Here is a 23,494-nt window from a genome sequence, read left to right on the forward strand (position 1 = left end):
TTTTCTTAATTTCAGCTTATACCCCTCCGGATACGTTCTGCGTTGCTTTTATGCTGTTTAGAATTAACTGGGAAGGGTATAGGGTCCTTTCCTAGACCCCTCCGGATTGAAGTTAAGGCACTTATTTGACAATTCACACTAACGGTGAAGGGTCTTATCACTTGCCTAATTTCGACTCTATTATGGTTGTCTTGTGCCTTCAGCCCTCCCTTTTTGTCTAGAACTGTCCTAAGTTACTTAGTTCAATCGCTATCAGTTTTGGTAGGGGTATAAGGGTTTTTCAGAAAAATTTATAAAACGTGAAGGGTGTACCCCTCCGGATTTGTGTAATTTGCTAAAAACAATCTCAAAAAATTTTCTCGCTCACTTTTTCGAGTAATTCTCTTTCCTACTAGTAAGTTCAGCTAATTTCTGATCTAATGGTACCAAGATTGACTCGATATGCTCTGTAGTTCCAAAGTTATTAACCAAAACGTCTTTTTTCCAAACTCAAAAATTTTCTCTCTTATAGGTTCCGCCTAACTTTTTCCGCAAATCTGGTCCTTTCGACCTAAAAATTATTGTTCTGAGCTCAGAAGGCCTATACTCTTCTAGTTCAATGCAAAAGACCCGATCTAAAACGCTTTTGTAGAAAAAATTTGCGAAAAACTATGCTACCTGGACCCCTCCGGATTGATGAATCCACCAAATCAAACACGTTATGTTCGATTTCTCTGCAACCCGGAAGGCTTTCGGGTAGCGGGTTTTAAAACTCGTAGATTCACTAGTGGACGTTGTCCGAACAACTATTTTTACTGTCCTAACTCAAAGATTTCAAAAAATTTTCTGATTTTATAGTGTTTCTTACTATCAAAAAATGGGAAAATTTGGTTTTTCGTACTAAACTAGTTCCAACCACTTCCGAACTAAAGTTAACCGGTTCTACTTATTACAGTAGTTTAGTCACGATGTAACACACTAACTTAGCGCTTTTTTCCGTTTCAAAAAATATCGATATCTCAAAAATCGCGACTTGTGGGGGGATCAAAATATCGCTATTTTGACCCTAAAAACCGGTCTGTTTTCGTTGTTTTTCACTGAAAAACGATATAAGACTATTAATATAGGCTATATAAGTAATAATATTAGTAATACTATACCCCTCCGGGTTTGCTTATTATCCGAATTAAGGTGCTTAACTCGGATATTCGCAGTTCGGTGAAGGGTCACTACAGTGCAGCACTGTCGAGCCCCCCACAGATTACTATCTTACTTTTTGTACCAAAAGGGATACAAAACTTGTTAACGATACCCAACAGTCGATTGTTGTTGTCGTTGAGCCCCTTCTTGTTGCTCCTTGTACTGCTTGCCGGATCGGTCTTCACCCAAGACCCTTCCGAATTGAGCGCAAATCAGCTGACCCCTCCGGATTGAGCGCAATTTATCATTAACGTGCTTAAATGCTCAAATAACCCTACAGTACAAGCCTCACAAACGGGCCACAAAATTGATCGTAACGATCCTGACTGATATAAATGCCTGTAACAACAATATATCTATCAACAACAAACGGGGGGGTTGAATCACATCTTGTCTGGGGGGATGATTTCTACTGATTTTTTACTTTTTTACTGTTTTTGGTTTTTTCGGTTATTTTTTATGTTTTTTGTTTTTCTTGGGTACTATACTACTTTTTGTTTGGTTTTGCTTATATCTTTAAGTGTTTTTGGTCACAAACCACTCAGGGGATGAGGGGTTCATGATTCCCCCCACCCTTCCTGGTTCGTGAATTTTCGGTCTTAACTAGGTTAAAAAACTATTCACGGTAATCCGGAAGGCTTCCACGTTCCGAACTACCCTTCCGCCCCGGCAGTTTAGGCCTATTAAGGGCGTTAATGTGAGCATCCGCTCGGCGCGGAGTGCTCGTTAACGGTTCCGCCGGTCATGATGTTATGAAAGAATAACACCCAGGAGCGCCATAAAAACATACATGTAACATTCGCCCGGAAGATACATATCGACGGATAACAAAACTAAGTCTTAAGACGACTGGCTAGCGTCTAAACAGAGCTTTGCATGTTTTTCACCGTCTCTACCAAGCCAGTACTTTTCGGTGGTCTTTCTTACATCGGGTCGACAAAAACGTTACTGTTCTCCGGCTTCGACCAGAACGCTCAAATTAACTGAATTACATGCAAAAATAGTGAGCTCATGGCTGGGTCTCAGTATCCCCAGACCACGAGGTCACTCCTAAAAACAGGGCTACTATTTATTATATTACTATTGTTTTTGTTCAGTAGATAAAAATCATCATCTCCATCGAAGATGGATCAACCCTTTCCCCCAACTCTTAGCACCTCATCCCTGTCAAAACTAATCCAAATATCAATTAAATTCAAGTCAGGACATGACAGGATGCTAAAAGTTCATATGAGTCAATAAAAGTTTTCCGTCCCGAGACCCTTCCGGATTCTTGAATCCGGTGAATCAAGCTCCTTAAGTTCGATTTCACGACAACACGGAAGGCTGGTTTCTTACCCTTCACCATTGTTCGCAACGGCCTTGCAACTATTGTAGCAGCACAATAGTTGCAACTCGGAACGTTCTCTGCACTCTGCTGCTGTTCTTCTTCAATTTCGACTTCTTCAATTTCGATAAAGTTGTTCTCGTCAGCGCAACTAACGTTGTTGTTGTGTTTTTTCACTCGTTTTTGTTAAAAATGGCCGTTTCAGCATTTCTCAGAAATGTGACGTCATCATTCGAATTTTTGAAATTTTAAAATACTAGAATATTCCAGCCTTCACCGTTTGGCTAAACGTTCCAATAACGCCCTTAGTTCATAAAAACCACCAATCCGGAAGGCTTACTGCTAAAATTCCGAATTCTGCAGAGATTGCATTTTTCACATTCTGGTCGAATGTCACACACATTACTCTGAATGCAGTACTCGGAAGAAACTGGTGGGTTGTAAATAGTAACAACAAGCAAAGGGGGTCGGAGTTGATAATACAACCACAAGCAAAATCGTAATCAGCGCTAGTAAAATCGTAAGCGGAATACTGGGAGCAAGATTTGTACACAATTGCAACTCCGCCATGAATACCATTTTGCCTATTGTTTTGTGATATAACTGTATAACCACAGTCAGGAAGGATATTATCAGTAGTATCCAGCCAGGTCTCTGAAAGGCATAGAATATCAGGATTGTAAATAGATAGAAAGTTAACACAGTCTAATCGTTTTTTTCACTCGCCATACTGCGAATGTTCCACACAATAATACTAATGTCTGATAGTCAAGACTGGATAATAATTTCTACGTTGTTATGGAAAAGCTTCAGATTTTTGATTTTTAGCTCAGCTTTAAAGTTCCATTTTGCATGAGCTCCCAGCGTTTTTCAAAAAACGCTTTTCCAAAATAACTTCTTATTTTGACAGCGATTTGTTAATAAAGACTGGGTAATCATAATTACGAAGTTTATATCCTTTAGTCAAGCATTTCCTAGCAGTCCATTCATTGGAAAATTTAACAATAAGGGACCGAGGACGATCCGATTGTTCATTAAAGGGACCAAGCCGTTTTACCAGATTAATGTTGTTTTTATCCCATTCACCGAGTGTTTCTAGAATATTCTTCAAATGTTCTTCATCGTGTTCCAAACGCTTTGCATTGGACAAGTTTTTAGGTTCAGGTATACCCTGAATTCTAATTTCATTACGTTTATCAATGCTGTCCATTTTATGAATGGCACTGTTAAGCAGTTTAAAAACTCATGAAAGCTGTTCGCAGATAATCTGGCATTTTCAGACCCGAAATAACAAGTTAAGTCTTGGAAACCAAATACTGTTAATTTTATTGAGGCAGGCTAGCGCTGATCATTTGCTTTTGGTCTATGTAAACTATCGCCGAAACTCGAAGAACATATTGTAAAAAGTGGAAATCCACAGCAAGATTTTGGGACCGTAAAAACCTGAATTTGCACTTCATTTTGTTCACCAGCGTAATTAACGGTTAAAAATGTCTTTAGTAGATTTTCACTGTCCCCTTTAATTTATATTGGCCTGTTTTGTAGTCGGCTTGTGGCTGTTCTTCTTGGAATGTTTTTTTTAGAATATATGGAAAGCTCAAGTGGCGCGAAGCTACGTTTCGCCAGTATTATTAAAATTGTTGCTATCTTCATCTCTGACTTATAAAAATATTGTGGTAATTTCGTTTTTAGGTCGGGGCATGCTTTGACCCACGCAATCAATAAACCGTTTGCGTGTAGTCAGAATGATTGCACCAAGAGCTATTGTGATCAACGAAGTCTTAGAAGACACTTGGAGAAGGGACATAATGTTTGCAATGTAGATTCTAACGACTTGAGGAAAAGTAAATGCTATATTCCTAAATATTTCTGGAACGAGTTCTACCCAACTTACTCTCGAGTGGGTATTCTAGTTAGTCAATAATGTTTTGAATTGTTGTTCAATTTGTCCTAAAACATTTTTGCTTATTTAGAATGGCTTGACAGAAGCAAGTAACTCGATGACAAATATATCTAATATCAATAGATTGCAGACATTTAATGGTGTTATCGAAGAAGGCAATTCGGAAGGTAACAATATCGGGGATTTTGTGACTGTAAAAGTCTCCCGAAAACACTCAAGTTCTCCAAGCAAAATGGAACGAATTCGGCAAGCGGATATAGATTCAGGTGACTTCTGAAAATATTTGATGCTCTTTAGTTTGCGAAGGATTGTAGTTTTTTCATTTCGTTTGCTCATGTGTATAGTTCGCGATGATTTTTATCAGAAAGAGTCTTAAAATTTGTTCACAAAAAATTGCCCATCTTAATTTGTTCCAGAAGTTCAAAGAGCTTTAAGGGCATCCATTTTTCTTTGAAATTCGACAGTCGAGTCAGTATTTTTTTCTGCATAGTTGCGTTCATTGACTCTTTTCCAACTGTCTGGTTGCTATATTTATAAGTACAATTCATTTAAAGTATCCCAAAAACAATTTGTGGAAATGATTTGTCTTGTATTTTGGTGTGACAGAAGGTGAAAAAGACGAGAAAATGCAGCCTGGAATAGACGCAGTTGGTAGCTCAGCTGCAAATTATCCAAACACACAATCGAGTGCTTTCTCCGAATGTGGGGGCAAAAGTAAAGTTGTAAAATCCCGCTCACATGTTCCTCCGCCTCGATTTTTGTCCAAAGTTGCCCAACATGGCTGTGAGATGCAATCGCCGAGTCGGCGTACCAACTCGGTCCGACCGAACTACCACAGCCTGGAAATTCATTCAAACGAAGACCTCTACTCGCCCATTCCTGAGTTGAACAAATATAGAAGTGCGTCTGTCGACGAGAGCAAATTACGAATGAAGCAATACGACGATTTTCTCAATGATGTAAATGATTATATTGAGAAAGATCTGAGAGATATGGAGGAAAAACGCAATGAGAGGGAGTACTCAAGAAAACCAGCAGCCGTCAATGCGTCTTTCTCAGGTTATTATTTCATTAATATTGTACTAGCTATATTTCGTTGCTGTCAATGGCCTTTGAGCAAAGTCAAAGAGAAGAACTGTGCGCAAATGACTAAGAGATAGCCATATGATTTTTAATGCAGGGTCATCATCTCCAGCTTCTATGCAGTCTCCTGGAACGCTGAGCGTGCAAATATGGGACACTGGAAGCCAGAACCCAGCCTTATCGCCAGGAGCATCGCATCATTCCGGCTCCAAACCGACAAGCAACAATAATTCGCCCAACTTACCAGTATACCAACAGCAGTTTAGTTCGAGTAACTGTAAGCTTAAACTGCCGGTCAGCTTAGCCAGTAAACCTCCCGCCCAGTTCTCGTTTGCGAACATGTCGCCTCATCAAGTACATATTGGAACTAAACTGCACGTGGAGTGTCCGCCTGTTCCTACTCGGCCTTTTTCTGCCTCGACTGAGTGGGGCTCGATCGGTAAAATTACCTCTTTTTAAAATTTTATTAAGAGTAATGAACGCAGTGAACGAATTTTTTTTTTCGGGAAAAAGTCTTTAAATAGGGATGCACTTAGGTATATATGCACTTTTTGAGTTAATTGAAATTCATCCGTGGAAAATGACGTAAATAGCACTCTCCAAATACGAACTTCCAAATGGCGCAAAAATTCGTAAACAATTTCTAGTTTCGAACGTGGAATTTTATTTTAAGATTTCCAGCGGAATAAAAAAAAAGCTTTAATTGTTGATCCATTTTTCTCAAGTTGGGGTAATGTCATCAAAAAAGTGTCAATCATAAATAGTTCTAGAAATTCAAAGAGCTTAAAGGGTAACTTTTTTCTTTGAAATTCGAACGTTGAGATTCTTTCAGTGATTTTTTTTGCCTACTTGCGTTTACTACTCTTTTCCAATCTCGATTGGCTGTTTTTTCACTGGTACTTACTCGTGATCTCAGGGAAAAAACATCAATGGTAAAACGTTTTCGACATTATGTCATTATCAGTAACTAAAAAATAGCAAAATTGTACAAATTAAAAGCACATTAAAAAAATAGGAAAACTGGAAAGCAATTAAAACAGATAGAACTGTGATAAGCAAGTTTGATTGGAACAAGCCACTGGAATGTGGGACAATGTAACAATTTTACAGCTTCAGGGTCAACTCGCGAGCCTTGTACTCTTCCTTCCGGTTGATTGAAGGCTTTCTCTGGTTGATATGCAATGCTTCCAAGGTTAAAAGATATGCAATGCTTCCAAGGTTGATATGCAATGCTTCCAGGGTACTTACTCGAAACAATCTTTTTTTTTACAAACATTTACGAAATTTCTCTTGCATTTTATATAGAAAACATGCCGCAACACAAAAAATTCTGCCCCTCTCAAATCTGAGGTTTTGCATTTAACTTAAGTAAAGATTTGAGAGAAATTTCCCTTTATAAGCGGCTACGTCCAATTTTTCGTACAAAAGTATTATGGCCCTCAGAAAAGTCAAGTTTTGATTTCTTGTCCGTTTTTTGAAACTTTTGATACTTGTGAAGCTTTTGAGGCATGACATTAGGTTGTAACAGACTCCGTGAATAATTGGCTACGCCTTAAAGTTTGTAAGACAAAAGTTTGTCTTGGAAAATTCCATTTTCTCAAAAGTTTACTCTCTTAATTTATAAGAGACTAAGGTTTTGGTGAAGCCCAGTTTTTCAGTTTGTAAGTTTAACCCTTTCATTTTGCATCAATAACACAAATTCGGGAAAAAATGAAAGAGGTATCTCCAGTTCCTGGTACTATCATTGGACATTTTTCTGTAGTTTGTAAATTTATCATTTCTGATTTTGACAAGTTTTATTTTTTTGATGGTTTTTTTTTCGGTTAAACTGGTGCGGCTTGAGCTATATCGGCACAGTCAACTCATGTTGCATAGTTTCATGGGCGAATATTTAAAATTATTTTGCTTGTTTCAGGAGTGATAGGTCCAATAATATTTATTTTGAAAAAATTTATAGCTTGAACTTTTTTTGATTACAGATTCGTTACGGCGAGGGTCGACCCAAGTTTTTCACCCTATTAGCCGCTCGGTCATTGATTGTCAATGCTTGCTAGGGTTGTTTATGAGTTTTATCCAAGACAAAGCTGTAATTTTTTGTAGATATAGTTTTTTTCAGGTATTGTTTCAGCTTTATAAAAAATGAGTAAATTTACCATTTCCAATTCAGTATAATTTCCGTTTTTCGTAATTTATTCGTTGATTTTTTCCCGGTAAATACCAAGTTGGCTTAGTAGCCTCATTTTGCGTCGTTTGATGCACAAAACAAGTTGGGAGTCTTTTGAGGTTTATACTTCAAAGGTTTTTAAAAAGTTAAACTCTCCCGGTTCAACAGGTGTCTTTTCAAAAGTTGTTGGTTTTCTTATTGCTAAATAAGCTTTTTTCTAAGCTAATTTAACGTTCGAAGCAATCGTTTTATTTGGCGGGTTTCTTAAAGCGGTTTTTTTTTCAAGATAATTCGAGACAAAGATATTAAATTTTTGGTAGATCTAGCTTTTCTCGAACTATTTTGACTTAGCGAGTTTTGTCTCAATTTCTGAGAGCTTTTTTGTCATTCTCTTTTTGGGTTGTTTAGCAAGTGAATCGAAGCTGTGCTTCTCTTCTGTGCGTATATTTTTTTTTACTAATTTTTTTTCTTATGTTATATCGGCTTATTCGCCTTATATTGCCTCGTTTGGTGGACAAGAATTTTTTTTAGCTTTCGTGTGTTTCAGGGGTGTAGCCTAAATACTAAAAGTTTTAAAACATTTTTATGATACAATTCAACGACATCCATTTTTGGTTGAGCCACCCGTAAATTGTTTCTTAAAGGAGTTTTTGGTGCCAGTATAAACTAAATGATGAGAAAAGCCTTTTTTTACAAGCTTCGCCTCTTTGTTGTTGATTTTTTGAGTTGATTTATATTTTACTGTGTAAAACTTATATCGATGAAGTGGTTTTTCGTAACTTGCGTTTTAAATTATATTTACAAGTTGAACTGACACTTGCAGGCACACTATCAAAGTGTTGTAAAAATTGCTGATCTATTGATCTTAAACCAGATTTTTTAGTTAATGAGCGATTAGGAATTGCACTAAAATAAGTAATACGATTGTGAATAAGTAAAACGAAATTAGTTATGGGGCAGTATTCTTATTTTGAGCTAAATTTAATTCAGCTAATCATAAAGTTCTCATCAAATTTTATATGGTCGATACACCTAAAAATTTATGTCTGTTTCCACGGGACTTTAAATTGGTTCTAAACGTATTTGAAGTATGTTCGCGATTCAGGGTTTAAAATGTTGTTAAATGCTTCTTATAAATGTTTTTTTTTGTGTGTGTTTTGTGTAGGAGGTCACAGACATGTAACAGCCTCAGGACATGTGCACGCATTGGGAGGCAGAGACTGTCCAAGTGCGACTAGCTTAGTGACTCCAAAGAGTGCAGATAGTGTGTTCACGTTTGACTTGCCACCTCAGACTCCACCCATCAAGTTCGAAAGCAGCAGCCACGGCCACTCAACTGCTGCAGGGATCAGTTGCGCAAAGGCCCTGTTGCCCCACGCAGACCAACTATGTAAGACCACTTCGCTTTCCATAAATTTGTTGTAAGTGATCTTTTATTTATTTTCCTATAATTTTGTCAACAAAACACCGATTAAAAGAATTAGAATAAAGACAGTTGTTGCCTAAACAGTTTTTATTACTGGATGCAGGGTCTAATTCATTACTCATAATGACGGCGATAGTTGGTAGATCTAAATTAACTTTGACGGTTACTTATCGCGTTGTGACTTCCTCAGAAACAAAATTGCCTCACTAGATAAGACCGAAATTGACAGTTTTTCCTATTTGGTACTAAATATAGTCACTAGAAAATATATCGTAATATGATTCTTGATATTTACTTAATTACCAAACCTGACCGAGTGTTTGATGTGGTTTTATCGATTTACCTAACGGCTTCTTTTTTCTTGCAATAATCTCCATTTAATGTTTGTAACAAACTTTTAGACTCAGGCAAAAAAGAAGTGCAGAAGTACGTGGAAGGGATTAAGGTCAAATTTCAGACTTATTTCCTGTGTATCAATTTGCGATTGATTCTTAAAAGTGCGAAGCAAATTGTATTAGTTCGAACTTTCTTTTTTTCTAACCTAAGTCGCAAATAAAAGTGCTACTTCTGGTGGCACTTTTGAATCGGCTGGCTGCGGTAGCAGTATAATATCATATGTGCTTTGACATTTGATTAGTAAAAAGTTAAACCAGCTGATGCATTTTTAAACCGAAAAAAGTTATTTGTTTCAAACTGCAGTACAATGATAATAAGTTCGATTTCAGAGTTTTATCAACTCAATGTATCTCGCAGTTTTTTTGAAATGCATAATTTATTCATAATTTGGCTTTTTGCTTTCCAATTTGTTAGATGCAAAATTTTGTATTTTTGTATTCGGTGCTACTGTTGCAGCAATTTATTAGCTTATTTCTTTTCTTTTTTTTCTTGTCATTTTTCTACAAAAACTGTTTTCCATTTAGCCTTTCTTACAATGAGTGGCGAATATGCCTAAGTTCTGATTTTTCGCTCAGATATTTTTGACACGCCACGCAGAAAAAAGGGCTTGATTTTGAAAAAAATCCTATTTTTTCAAGATTGTAGTAGGCAGATTCTGTGTTACTTGCACAGTAACCGGGTATCATTGTTCTTATTACATTTATGAGAGATGCCTCTTTCGTTTTTTTTTTTTCGTTTTGAGACTTGCGAGAAACGAAAAAAAATTTAGCCAATAAACTATAATTTTTCCCGATTACATGCAACTATATTTGCTGCATCGAATTGACAATAATAGCTTATTTGTTGCACCTTTACAGCTTATTGATAACATAAGCTTTGGCATTCGAATAATTTTAAGTTTACACATTTGATATGCTTTGACCTTTTGACTTCATCGAGTGAATCGAAGAAAGCTATTTGTTTCAAGCGACATAACAAGAATCAAATTTCGATTTCAGAAATTTTTTCACTCAATAGATCTAGCAATTTTTTGAAATGCATAATTTATACATAATATGGCTTTATGATTGGCGGTTGATAACATGCCAAATTGGATTTTTTTTGTGTTTGGTGGTATTTTGGTAGCATCGAATTAGCAGTTTATCAGTATATGTAGCTGTGTTATTGGTGGCTAGTTTTTGGGGATTTTAAGCATCTGTAGCTGAATGGTTAGTGCGTGATACTCAAAATTGCTAGCTCGCAGATTTTTGCTAATTCGAGTTTTGCTAAGCCTCGAGTTTGTGCAAATTCGAGGCCTATTTCTAGATTTTTTATGGCACTTGATAGAGCTGCTTTTTGGTCGAGTTCTCGCAAGTGTTTGCGAAGCACTTCGCCTCTGTGTACATATTTGTTATTGAAATTGATTTTGCTCTATTTTTGAATCTTAGCAACTTCCAGGCCCCAGTGCATTTAGTCTGGAGGTTATGCAGGGTTTCGAGTCCCGGACGGACCTTGTTTTTTCAACTTGTTTTTTCAACAGGTCTTTTGGTAGTTTAAAATTTTTTATCGCGACTATTTTCTTTGGCAGTTTTTGTTTTCAGGTATTTGGCGACTTAACACGTGTTGGTAGCTTAGTGAACGCTCGGAAAAAACTACAAGCTTATTTATTGCTAGTGGTTGTTATTTCAAGTTTTTTTTTCGACTTAGTAATTTTAATCTCACTGGCTATTTAATAGCTTGGAATGCTGCAATTTTGTTGTATCGCAAGTAATGCGAAGCTCCGTGTCGAATTTGTGTTAACATGTGGTTCTTTCGCCTGGTTCGGTTTTGTTCGATAAGTTTTTTTAAAATCTTAATTGCTTTCGAAAATGTCTTGTTAGCTTGCAATGCTCTACTTTCGTTGTATGGCAAATGATGCGAAGCTCCGCTTCGCCTCTGGGTTAACAATTGGTTCATTCGCCTGGTGGCAGTTTGATAAATGATTCATTTTTAAATCTTGATTTCTTTCGTGAAGATGGCTCGATTGGAGTTTTTTGAAATGCATATTTTATACATAATTGGGGTTTTTGCTTTCCAATTTGTTAGATGCAAAATTGTGTATTTTTGTATTCGGTGGTACTGTTGCTGCAATTTATTACCTTTTGTAGCTGCGTTATTGGTGGCTAATTTCTTTGGGATTTTAACCATCTGTGGCTGAGTGATAAGTCTGTGAGACTCAAATTTACTAGGTCGTAGATTCGAAGCCGACACCTAGCCCAGTTTTTGCTAGTTCGAGGCTTGTTTCTACTTTTCCTTTTTTGATTTGATAGAGCTGCTTTTTGGTCGTGTTCTCGCTAGTGTTTGCGAACCGCAGCTTTGCCTCTGTATTTAATTTTCCAAAACTATCGTAATCAAACATCACAGTTAAGTTCATTTTTTGGCAAATACACGTTTCTGTATAGGGTCATATTTTTTACTATCGTGGTCCTAGATGTGCATCGGTATAGGTCAAGTGATATATCGTATTACAGCTTTTTTAGTTGTGTTTCGAACTATATGAAAAATATGAAATTTTTATCAAGTGCCGAGATTTTTGGTTTTTGGTCTAATTTCAAGCTAATAAGGTGAGTGTAAGCAGGCTTACAAAACCTATTTATTCTTGATTTAAGCCGTAAATTTTTTTGTTTTACTTGAGAATATTTAGCTTTTGCAGTCTTTTAGCGCCAATTTGGGAATCAAAAATGTTAACAAAAAAAATTTAAAAAAGTTTGAAATTTTTAAAATTTCTCTTTTACGATGTTTTTTTTTCTTTTTTTCTTGTCATTTTTCTACAAAAACTGTTTTCCATTTAGCCTTTCTTACTATGAGTGGCGAATATGCCTAAGTTCTGATTTTTCGCTCAGATATTTTTGACACGCCACGCAGAAAAAAAGGCTTGATTTTGAAAAAAAAAATCCTATTTTCAAGATTGTAGTCGGCAGATTCTGTGTTACTTGCACAGTAACCGGGTATCATTGTTCTTATTGCATTTATGAGAGATGCAACTTTCGTTTTCTTTTTCGTTTATAGACTTGTGAGAACAAATGTCTTGTAATTGGGAACTATACTTTTTCCCGATTACAGGCAACTATATTTGCTGCATCGAATTGGCAATAACAGCTTATTGATAACATAAGCTTCGACATTCGAATAGTTTTAAGTTTACACAGTTGATATGCTTTGACCTTTTGAATTCATCAAGTGAATCGAAGAAAGGTATTTATTTCAAACAACATAACAAGAATCAAATTTCGATTTCAGAAATTTTTTACTCAGTAGATCTTGCATTTTTTGAAATGCATTATTTATACATAGTATGGCTTTATGATTGGCGGTTTATTACATGCAAAATTGTTTTTTTTTTGTGTTTGGCGGTACTTTGGCAGCATCGAATTAGCAGTTTGTCAGCATATGTAGCTGTGTTATTGGTGGCTAGTTTTTGCAATTTTAAGCATCTGTAGCTGAATGGTTAGTGCAGATTTTTGCTAATTCGAGTTTTGCTAAGCCTCGAGTTTGTGCAAATTCGAGGCCTATTTCTACTTTTTTATGGCACTTGATAGAGCTGCTTTTTGGTCGAGTTCTCGCAAGTGTTTGGGAAGCGCTTCGCCTCTGTGTACATATTTGTTATTGAAATTGATGTTGCTCTATTATTGAAACTTAGCAACTTTCAGGCCCCAGTGCATTTAGTCCGGACGTTATGCAGGAGTTCGAGTCCCGGACGGACCTTGTTTTTTTTAACTCTGAAATTGTGATTTTTTCCTAGAAAAGTTGATTAGTCGGACTATAGTTCGTCTTCATATGTTTTGTCGGCTTAGTTGCGACATCTCGTTTTTTTTGTACTTTAGCATGTTTCCATTAAAGTTTTAAATGTCTTGATTAACTCCTGTTGTTTTGTCGGTTTATTGAACTTATTTAACATCGGTTTTAAGATAAAAAATGATTTTTATTGTTTTTAATTAATCAGGTCTTTTTGGTAGTTTAAAATTTTTTATCGCAACCATTTTCTTTGGCAGTTTTTGTTTTCAGGTTAGTTGGTAGCTTAGTTAACGCTCGGAAAATACTACTAGTTTATTCATTGCTAGTTGTTGTTATTTCAAGTTTTTTTTCGACTTCGTTATTTTCATCTCACTGGCTATTTATTAGCTTGGAATGCTACGATTTTCTTAAGTAAGTTTTTTTAAAATCTTAATTGCTTTCGAGAATGACTATTTGTTAGCTTGCAATGCTCTACTTTCGTTGTATTGCAAATGATGCGAAGCTCCGCTACAATTGGTTCATTCGCCTGGTGGCAGTTTGATAAATGATTCCTTTTTCTTGATTTCTTTCGTGAAGATGGCTCGATTGGAGTTTTTTGAAAATTGATTTTTTGGTTTTGTTTGTTTTTTTTTCAGAAAAAAGTTTTGACCTTTGTTCACGCTCAAAGTTAGTTTTTCGTTCATTTTATTAAAAGGCAGGGAACAATAAAGGTCACAAAAATGAATGACTTCTAGTTTCAGCGAGGTACTTTAATTTTCTGAATTCGAAGCGGATTAATGCAATTATCTTTTGATCCATTTTTCTTCTAATGGGATAATTTTTACGGATAAAGGCAACGATATTCAATGCTCAAAATTCAAAGAGTTTCAACGTGATGTTTTTCTTGTCGAAAATTGAATAACGATAAAAAGATTCCAACATCTTTTTTTTTTTTCGGTTTCCTTGTTCTTGTACAATTTTCCAACCTTCTGTTGGCTATGTTTTACGGTCGTTTTTTTATGCCTGAACACTGGAATATGTTACCCATCCGTGTGAAATTTGATTCTTCCCAAAACCCTTAAGGCTGAGACAAAAACAATGAATTGCTATCAGATTTAAGATTAAGAATCAGTCAGAAGTTTTGCGTCACGCTTTTGAATATATATTGACGTGTTCGTTATTTAAGTATATGTAGCTAGCATTATGACATCAATGATTCCGAAATCATATCAAGCCACTAATAATTTTCACAGCAATTTCAAACTCAAGAGTGGAAAAATAAAACATTTGATTTGAATATTTAGGAGAAAATGTTTCCTTGACGCGATTGTTTTATGAACTAACGTGCACTTTTTCCTGCATTTTCTTGTTTGCAAAGTCAAATGAATTTTTTTTCTGTGCAAATCACAATTTAGCCTAATTTCCTGTCTGCAAAAATCAGCGGCTTCTAAACTAGCGTTGCGTTTGTTGATTATTAAAATAATTTAAACTGATGTGCGCGCTTCTCTGTTTGTGCAAGCAATGCTTTTTGTGCAAATAATGGATGGTGCTGGAGGGTGACAACATAATGAACTAAAGTCAAGTGTTTGCTTTTACTATGAATTCATGTTTTTCTGATGACAATGCGAGGGGCCGTGTAAATGCCATGCCATGCATATGATACCGAAAATTGATTTGGGTATTGGAATTAATTTCGCTCAAAAGTATAATCGTCAACGAAGTTACTTCTCTTGTTGCGACAGGCTTCGTACCTGCGAACTAGACCTGCAAAATGTAATATACTAATAAATTGCATGATTGCACTACAAAAAGTTGTACTACAAATTTTGCTATGACTAAACCGTAATTTTCCCAACTCCGTTATTTCAGAAATTCATTAAAATAGAAAGCCTTTTTTCTTTTATCTCACAAACTGAACAATAGAAAACTAAATTATGCAAGAGAAACAAATTTTGTAGAGAAAAAAGTTTAGTTCGACTGGGTTCAAATTTTCAACTGGAATCAGGGATCTTACTATCATTATTTGACCCCTGTTTACTTAAAAATGTGGAATAAAGTCAACTTTTCCAATTGTCATTAAAAGTCTCTTAACCTCTTAACGTAGTGAAGACTCTTATCGTGAAAAACGTGATAGACTGCTGCTAACGGAAGTGTTTTTTTAAAGATTTTCTTGCGGAAGAGAAAGGTCTTACTTATTAATCCAGATTTCTCAAATTGAGTTTATTTCATCAAAAAAGTGTCAACCATAATTTTTTCTTAAAATTCAAAGACCATAGATGTTTTTTCCTTTGAAGTTTAAAAGGTGAAGTCTGTTGGCTATATTGATAAAAAAATACAGGTTTTATTCCGCTTGCGATGGGCAAGCGTAATCAAATCGGAAAATAGACTTTTTTCGGGTTAACAACTAGTTTGACAAAATCAGTTGAATCACTTGCTGCGGACTATGGTGACATGCTCAATTTCATGAAAATTCAAGTTTAGCTACTGGGTATTAGTCCTTAATGGTACATGCTAATATATAGAGTTTCGATATTAATTTTCTGATGATTTTTTGGCTTCAAACTGTCGACCTAAGCTATGTCGGTTTAGGTTCCAAATTCTGTAGTCCACTTTGCTTACACTACTTAAATAGCTATCGTGGATCCTATGCGGGCGTTCATGCAAATTTGTACAGTATGATCTTTTTGACAGAGTTTTTGGCCGAGTTTTAGCTTTTTGACTGTCGGCTTTAATTCTGTCGGCCCAATTAACGTTTTTTTTCATTAAAAATGTCCAGTGGTTCTTTTTTGATCGATAACACTGGAAACAATATTTGAATGCCCTAAGTCAACGGCCTTTTTGAAAATTTTTGAATTAATCTATTATATATTTAAATGCGTCTGCCTATCTCCCCATGTTTAAGCTATACTATCCGGCATGGGAGGGGAGAAGGGCAGCGCATTGACCGTCATGTAAATGTAGGGTTCATGCGGCTACATTATGTAACGACTTTTTCTTTTAGTTTTTTTTCATGGAATTCGAAATTACCAGCCCTATAATGGGGTGCTGTCTGGGTACTCCCATGGGTTGTAAATCTTGTATCCAATGTACAACGAAATACTCTCAAATTGCTCAAATACTTTTAGTTCATAACATTTTTGTGATTTTTCCATACGTTTTCAAAAATTGTTATTTTCACACTGCGCTAACTTAAAAACTCACAACCCTATTGCGGCGTCTGAAGTTCCCAACTCTATAAAATGATACTGTCAGGATTTAATAATCTTAGCTTCAAATGTGGTTGCTCAAGATTTAGTTTTAGAGGTACGACGTTTTTTAACATTTTTTGATTGAGAAATTTTTAAAAACTTCAAAATGTGAAATAAGCCATATTATCGTGGATGATGTCAGAGTTTTCCCAAGAGTTGCAAATCTTGCCTCGAAATATGACTGCTCAAATCTTTTCAACTTCGAGATATGGCGTTTCTTACGACTTTTGATAAACTATACAAAACTTACTTAGTTACAAAAAGCGTCTTAAAATTTAAAGTTTCCAACCCTATAGTGGTGTTCTGTCAAAGTGCTCTCAGATTTTACTGCCTTCAAACGTGGTTGCTTAAATCCTTCTGTGTTCCGGGATATGACGTTTTTATAGTTTTTGAATTTTTTTCAAAAAGAACTTAGATTTTAAAAACTGCAAAAATTTGAGATGCCCCACCCTAAAATTGATTACTGACAAGATTCTCCCCGGGGCTGCAAATTTTGCCTACCAATATGATTGCTCAAAACCTATCAGTTTACAAGAAATATTGTTTTTTTTAATCCTTGTTCAAACTTTATATTTATAAAATATTGTCGAAGTTAGAAATGCTAATATCCATGGTGGGGTGCTGTCACGGTACACTCAGGCTTTTCTTATCTGGCCGGCAAGTTCGACTGCTCAACGGCTTTTTAGTTTCCAAGATGAGGCGTGTTTCGATACTTTAAACACTGAATTTCAAAAAAAGTACTTCTCAAAATTTGAAATGGTCGACCCTTTAGGGGTTGATGTCATTGTTTTCCTAGCAGCTGCAGATATGGCCTACATACGTCTGATAGCTTAAACTTATTCTGTTTTCGAGATACGACGTTTTCTATATTTAAAAATATTTCTCAAACTCTTTTGAACTCCAAACGATAAAGCAGAGAAAAGTAAAGCCAACAATACAAAATTGGTTTTTGCAATACGCGAAGTTCAAAAGTGTTAAGCTCGGAGAAGTCAAGAAGAAGAAGGTGCGGTGCAACTGTCAGAAACGTTACGCCCATTCATTTTTTTCTTTGACTGTCTCTCAGTTTAATATTGCGTCATGTTTTAGAATATCAGCAAGATCTGTTTGTCGAAGCAGCTTTGCCGCGTTGGATATGCTAGTTTAAACATGAAACAACATACTTCTGAACAAAATTCCACTTCTTTAGTCAATTTTAACATCTTTCGAAGTTCTGTTTACTAATTTTTGAGCTTCATGATGTTCTTATCCTTCAGTTGTTGTATCGCCTCAGTGAATTTTACACTTTTCTCGATAACTACTTTGTCGATTTTCAAAAAAAGTAGTACTAATGGAAAGACTGGTTACTCGCACGTGCGCCTGGATATTCTGCTGGTCTCTTTTTTTACTTTACCCGACATTTTACGGCGTCCAAATTTCAATGTGGGAAGTTTTTAAAGCATTTTTTGGCTTATTTTAGATTTCCCGAAAGTAACATACCAAATCTGAGATAAAGGGTTAAATCAAAGGAACCTATTATTAGGAATCTACCGTGCATAAGCTGCTACACCCTAAAAGTGTAAAGGAAAAGAGTAATGGCCTTGGGAATTATCGATATTTTGTTGTTCCGTCTTTCGTAACGGAATATTTGTGCTCGGGGTGGTTTTTTTTCAAAATAATTCAAAAGGTATTGTTGTCCTGAGCTTAAATTTAAAAAGAAATTTTACCTTTGATCATTTTTCGTAAAGTTATGGAGGTTTAAAGATTACCATAGTGGCCAATTTGAGACAATTAACGCGTAAGCGGAGATTTAATCCGTCTTAGAAATCGTTCCAAATTGGTTGAAGGAAGCTTATTTGTATAATTGATTTGGTATAAGGAGTGAAGTTTATCACTTTGTACTTTATATGGCGTATGGGGGGATGGTTTTCACAAAAATCACAATTTTTTTGATATTTTGGTTTTAATTTTATTACATTTAGTTTTTTCATGTTATTACTGCTCCATAGACCTTAAAAGGCAGTCGGAACATTCAGGGCTTCGCCCGGATACGAGCAGTCTTGTTCTATCCTCTCAACAATTCCTTTGCCATGTCTGAGATCAAATGTTCAATCGCAAAACAAAGTAGGATTCCTCATTGCTTAAATGGCTACACCCTAATTTTAGTAGTAAAAAATTGAGGCCCGAAAAATTGCCCCTTTTGAAAACTTTGAGACATCTGGAATACGCTTTTGACGTAAGAAATATGTTACCGTTTGACTCGTTCTTGGACTGTTCATTTTTCCAAAACAAGCAGTTGTTTTAGTGTTTCCTGCGCCAGCGTGTTCCCCGTACTTATGATTGGAACCAGCTATGGTCTTGGCAAATATCATTTTTTGACATTTTATCACATTTTAATAATTTGGCATTACCTTTTGCTTTTGCGGGTCAGTACATTTATTTTTTTAATTATTACCAGCAGATATCTTCAGCTATAGCTGGTCACCTGGTATTTATTTATTGTTAAGCGGCGATTGCGCAATGGTAGGACATTTCACTTCTTATCTCGAGTTCGGGGGTTCGACTACGGCACATCGCAGAATTTTTGTGCGTTTTACCTTTTCTTTTCTTCTTCACTTTTAGAGCGTTTTTTGCCCGTTTCTCGCCTGTTTGCGAGGTGCAGCTTCGTCTATGTGTATAGTTTTGCTCTTGATCTAGATACCAGCTTCGAAATTTATTCGCTCTTCATACATAAACCTTTAAAAATTTATGTTAACATTTACGCAAAAATTTTATGCAACTTGGGGACCAGACAAAGAGCAGGCAATTTCTGACAATTTCTTTTTTACTCATAAGATTTTATTTTTGATGAATATGTGCAGTTTTCAACTTAGTTGCTCGACCTAATAATCGGTTTTCCAAACTGAAACAACAGTTTTTGCACCATTTGAGTGTGTTGTCATGCTAAATAATCCAAGTTTTTGCAGTCATTATTCATTTGATGAAAATACTTGAAAGCTATTTTTGTCTTGATAAGTAGCCGTGTCAGGGAAACAAGCTTCTTTCCGCTAGTTTTCTTCATTGTAAATTAGACTTTTAAATTTCAATAGCTCGATTTTCTAAGTTTTATTGAGTGCCTCACCATAACTTAGCATAGTGTATTGGTAAAAAATTGTTTTAAATTATTATATAGAGTTTAATGAGGTAAAAAGTCAGTTATTTTGGAAAAACAGTAAGATTACCTTCGTGATGGTTAAAAATTTAGGCAGAAAACAAGGTGAGTGTTTTTTAAGTGTCAATGAAACTAGTGAAGTCACTTATATAGCGCTTTTTCTTGCATTTTTTCGGAAATGACTTTTAGTTTCGAAAGTGGTTTTTAATTTTTAGGTTTTCAAGTGAAAAAAAATATATATCTGTTGATCAGTAATCTCAAATCGGGTATGTTTCATAAAAAAGTGCCAATCATAAACGAGTCTTCAAGTTCAAAGAGCTTAAGCGTCATATGTTTTGTCTCCGAAGTTTGAAATATTCGAAATAAGACAGTCTTTTTTTTCGGTTTCCTTGAATTCATTGACAATTTTCCAACCGTCAGTGGCCTATGTTTTGCCGTTTTTAGCGAACAGTGACATATCAATGAAGGAGGAACTGGAGGCATCGGCGGCCAGCCTGTTCTACGGAACAACCGCAGCAGGTGGCAACACAAGAGAGGGTAGTTGCAGTGGGGGCAGTGGAGGGGACACGAGCAGCCACTGCAGTTCTTCTCTCTCGGGATGTACAATTCCAATGTGTAATACAGCAACAGGGGAGAATAATAATAGCTCTGCGTTTTCATCTACCTGTGCTTACCAGATGTCACCCTCCGGGATATCGTCTAGTAGCAACCAACACCAGCATCATCATGGCCAGCAGCATACCCCTACTCACACACACCTTTCTCAAAATCAACTCAGGTCAGTGCTTCTTCATTCGAGATTAATCTATGGAGGTAAAATTTAGCGGTATAAAATAGAACTAATAGAAATTATAATTCTTTTATTGACATGAAGGAGAAAAGTAAGCCAATCTGATTTATTTTAACTTTGCTTTTCTGAAATTACAAATTTGACTTAAACAAGTATACCCGGTTGCTGCGCAAGAAGGAGGATGTTGCGACCTCAGTATTATTGCAGAAAACTAAATAACATTTTTTAAAAAGTAAACTTTTGTAAACCTGAATAATAACGAATGAAATGAAAATAAATAGCTGATCGTCAAACGGATAGCAGATCATAGACAAATTAGCATAGAATGTTATGACCATGTTCTTGAAAAAGAATTTTCTTCAATTCTTCAAGAATTTTCAAAAAAGATTTTTCTTCAAATTATTGTCGTTTTTTTTTGGCGTCGTGTGATGAAATGATCTGAGCGAAAGCCTAGTACTTAGGCATTTTCGATAGTCATAGTATAATAGGCATATTGGACATGTTATGTCGAGTTTTGCAGAAGTGGCGCTAAAAATCTTCATCATTTATTAACTTGGATTAAAAGTAAATTTTCAGGCCTTGAATAAAATTTTAACGGCTTTTCCTTCTACATGAAGCCTGCTCGCATGCTTTTTTTGCTCGAAAATAGCCAAAAATTCAAACTAATTTTTCTCGAAACTGAGAAAACGTATTAGAATTTTTTTAGAATTCGATCGAATTGCGACTGAAAGGGCTTTAGTTTAATGATTATTATAACACTCATGCCATTCCCATGGTTATTTGTGATGCTTGATTATTTGTGGTACTTGATTTTGCGTGGAAAAAAACACCCGAATATAAAGTTCCTCCTGATTTTCAATTGTCAGAACAAAAACACCCGAAGACAAAAGTTCCTTCTCACTTTCAATGGTCGGAACAAGCATAATTGTAGTATTAGTTTTTTTAAATAAGGGATGAGGCTATGTAAGAAGAGATAAGCGCGATGTAAATATTTCAGAAAAAGAAAACTTTTCTGACCAGTTTTTTTGTCGACTCGGATTATACATGAAAGATCAGTCATAACTTTTTTAGAGACGCAGTTAAAAGTCCGAATTGAATTATCTTAGCCGAATGTGTTTGGTTTTGAACAAAAAGGAAAAATCGAAATATCTCAGGCCCTAAGTCGATTAGCATTAGAGGCGAAACTTGTGATATGAATTTTTCCACGGAATTAAACTTTAAACTAACTGACTGTAAAAATGAGCAGGGTTTTTGTTCCCATCACTGAAAGTGAGCAGGAACATTAAATTTAGATTTTTTCTGCTAAATTTAGTCTCGCTAAGAAATGACGTCGGCAAGTAAGTGTCAATGAACAAGTCTTATTATAAAGGTTTTTTGATTTTTTTTGCAGCAGAAAGTCAAGTTATGCACGCTTAAATTCAGTAAAAGATTTGCTAATGGCGCATAACACTTGAACGAGTTTAGTTGAAAAGTGGATTCAATTTTTAGGAGCAATGAACGTGGTCAGTCTTTTATATAGGTTTTCATGATTTTATGTTTTTTTTTTTCAGGAAAATTGGCTCACGCTCAATTTTAATTTTTCGCGGTTTGACTTTTGATTTCTTTTCAAATTTAGTGCTTTTCCATTGTTAAAAGGAAGACAAACCCCACAATTGAACAGCAAACGTTTAAAGGCTACGAAAAACGTGATCGACTTCTAATTTCGAAAATGGAAATTAATTATCAGATTTTCCAGCGAAATAATTGGGTTAATTTTAACAAAAAAGTGTCCGCCATAAGTTTTTTTTTACAAATTCAAAGAGCTTTGAGGCCATCTACTTTTTTCTCTGAAATTCAAAAGTTGGAGGTTTTTGAAAAAACAAATCAGTTTTTTCAGTGGATTACCCGTTTCCAACTGTCAGTTGGCTATGTTATTTTTTTGCAGTATGTTCATAAGATCAATAAGCAGCTATTAAGTACAGCCAATGTTACGGGTTTTAACACAGACTATTTTATTACAAATAGCACTTTAAGTTCAATTTATCATGGATGTGTAACGTAGAGTTAAGGAAGGAGACCAGCAACAAACTAAGAGGGTTTGAACCTGGGCAGGGTCGGATGTTATTAATGAACTTTTTCGTATGCTAGTTAAAATGCTTCCGCTCTATAAATTGAGGCATGTTACTTGGTAATGTATTTTTTCAAGTTGACTGGTACTGCTAATGCGTCATAATTGGCTTGCGTCTTTTAGCAATTATGTAGCCTCATAATTGGCGTGCGTCACGTAAGAAATTTTTGCCAGACACATTCAGTTTTTCCCAGTAGCGTTATCGGTCATACTTTTGCTTGTGTATGTGAAGTGCAACTTCGCCTCTGTGTAAAAGGAAGGCAAACTCCTCTATTGATCAGCGAAAGTTAAAAGGTTACGAAAAACCTGATCGATTTCTAGTTACGAAAATGGAATTTAGTTTTCAGTTTTACCAGCGAATTAAAAAGTTTATTTATTCATCCTGTTTTCTCAAATTAGGTTAATTTTATCGAAAAAGTGCAGGTCATCAATTGTTCTAGAAATTCAAAGAGCTTTTAGGGCAACTATTTTTGTCTACGATTCTTTCAAAAAATAAGCCCGTACTTTTTTTGTTTACTTGCGTTCACCGAATCTTTTCCAACTGTCTGTTGGCTTAGTTGCAGCTTGATAAGTGTTCTGAAAAATAACTCATAGCAGGCGATTGTTTCTGGCGTCTTTTCTTCCAATTGAGAATCATTACAGACAAAATCTTTGTCGACTATTCTGACCAGTTTTCTCGACTCGGATTATACTTGAAAGATCAGTCATAACATTTTTAGAGACGCAGTTAAAAATGCCGAAATGAATTTGAAAACTCCGAGTCAATGAACGTAGTCTTATTATAAAGGTTGCGTGAATTTTTTGCCTCTCATCAATTGTTCTAGAAGCTCAAAGAGCTTTAAGGGCATCTATTCTTTTCTTTGGAAGTTGATGTTGATTTTTTTTTCAAAAACAATTCAGTTTTTTTTTTGCGTTCATTACTCTTTTCCAACAGTCAGGTGGCTAAATTTAGTTTTCCCAGCGGCATGAAAACTTTACCTATTGATTCAGTGTTTGTCAAATTCGTTAATTT

At 35.6% G+C, this 23,494-nt stretch overlaps 1 protein-coding gene across 1 annotated transcript in view; it reads left to right on the forward strand.

Annotated features, from left to right (window-relative positions):
- Positions 1-23,494, forward strand: part of LOC134848725 (uncharacterized) — a 79,923-nt gene that overhangs the window by 36,625 nt on the left and 19,804 nt on the right. Inside the window, exons 2-7 of the mRNA XM_063866237.1 lie at positions 4,199-4,406; positions 4,480-4,675; positions 5,016-5,468; positions 5,590-5,931; positions 8,822-9,046; positions 20,030-20,363. Coding sequence (XP_063722307.1) covers positions 4,199-4,406; positions 4,480-4,675; positions 5,016-5,468; positions 5,590-5,931; positions 8,822-9,046; positions 20,030-20,363 — 1,758 coding nt within the window. The remainder of the gene's footprint in view (positions 1-4,198; positions 4,407-4,479; positions 4,676-5,015; positions 5,469-5,589; positions 5,932-8,821; positions 9,047-20,029; positions 20,364-23,494) is intronic.

This window comes from Symsagittifera roscoffensis, chromosome 6, assembly GCF_963678635.1.
Source record: "Symsagittifera roscoffensis chromosome 6, txSymRosc1.1, whole genome shotgun sequence".
Lineage (NCBI taxonomy): Eukaryota > Metazoa > Xenacoelomorpha > Acoela > Convolutidae > Symsagittifera > Symsagittifera roscoffensis.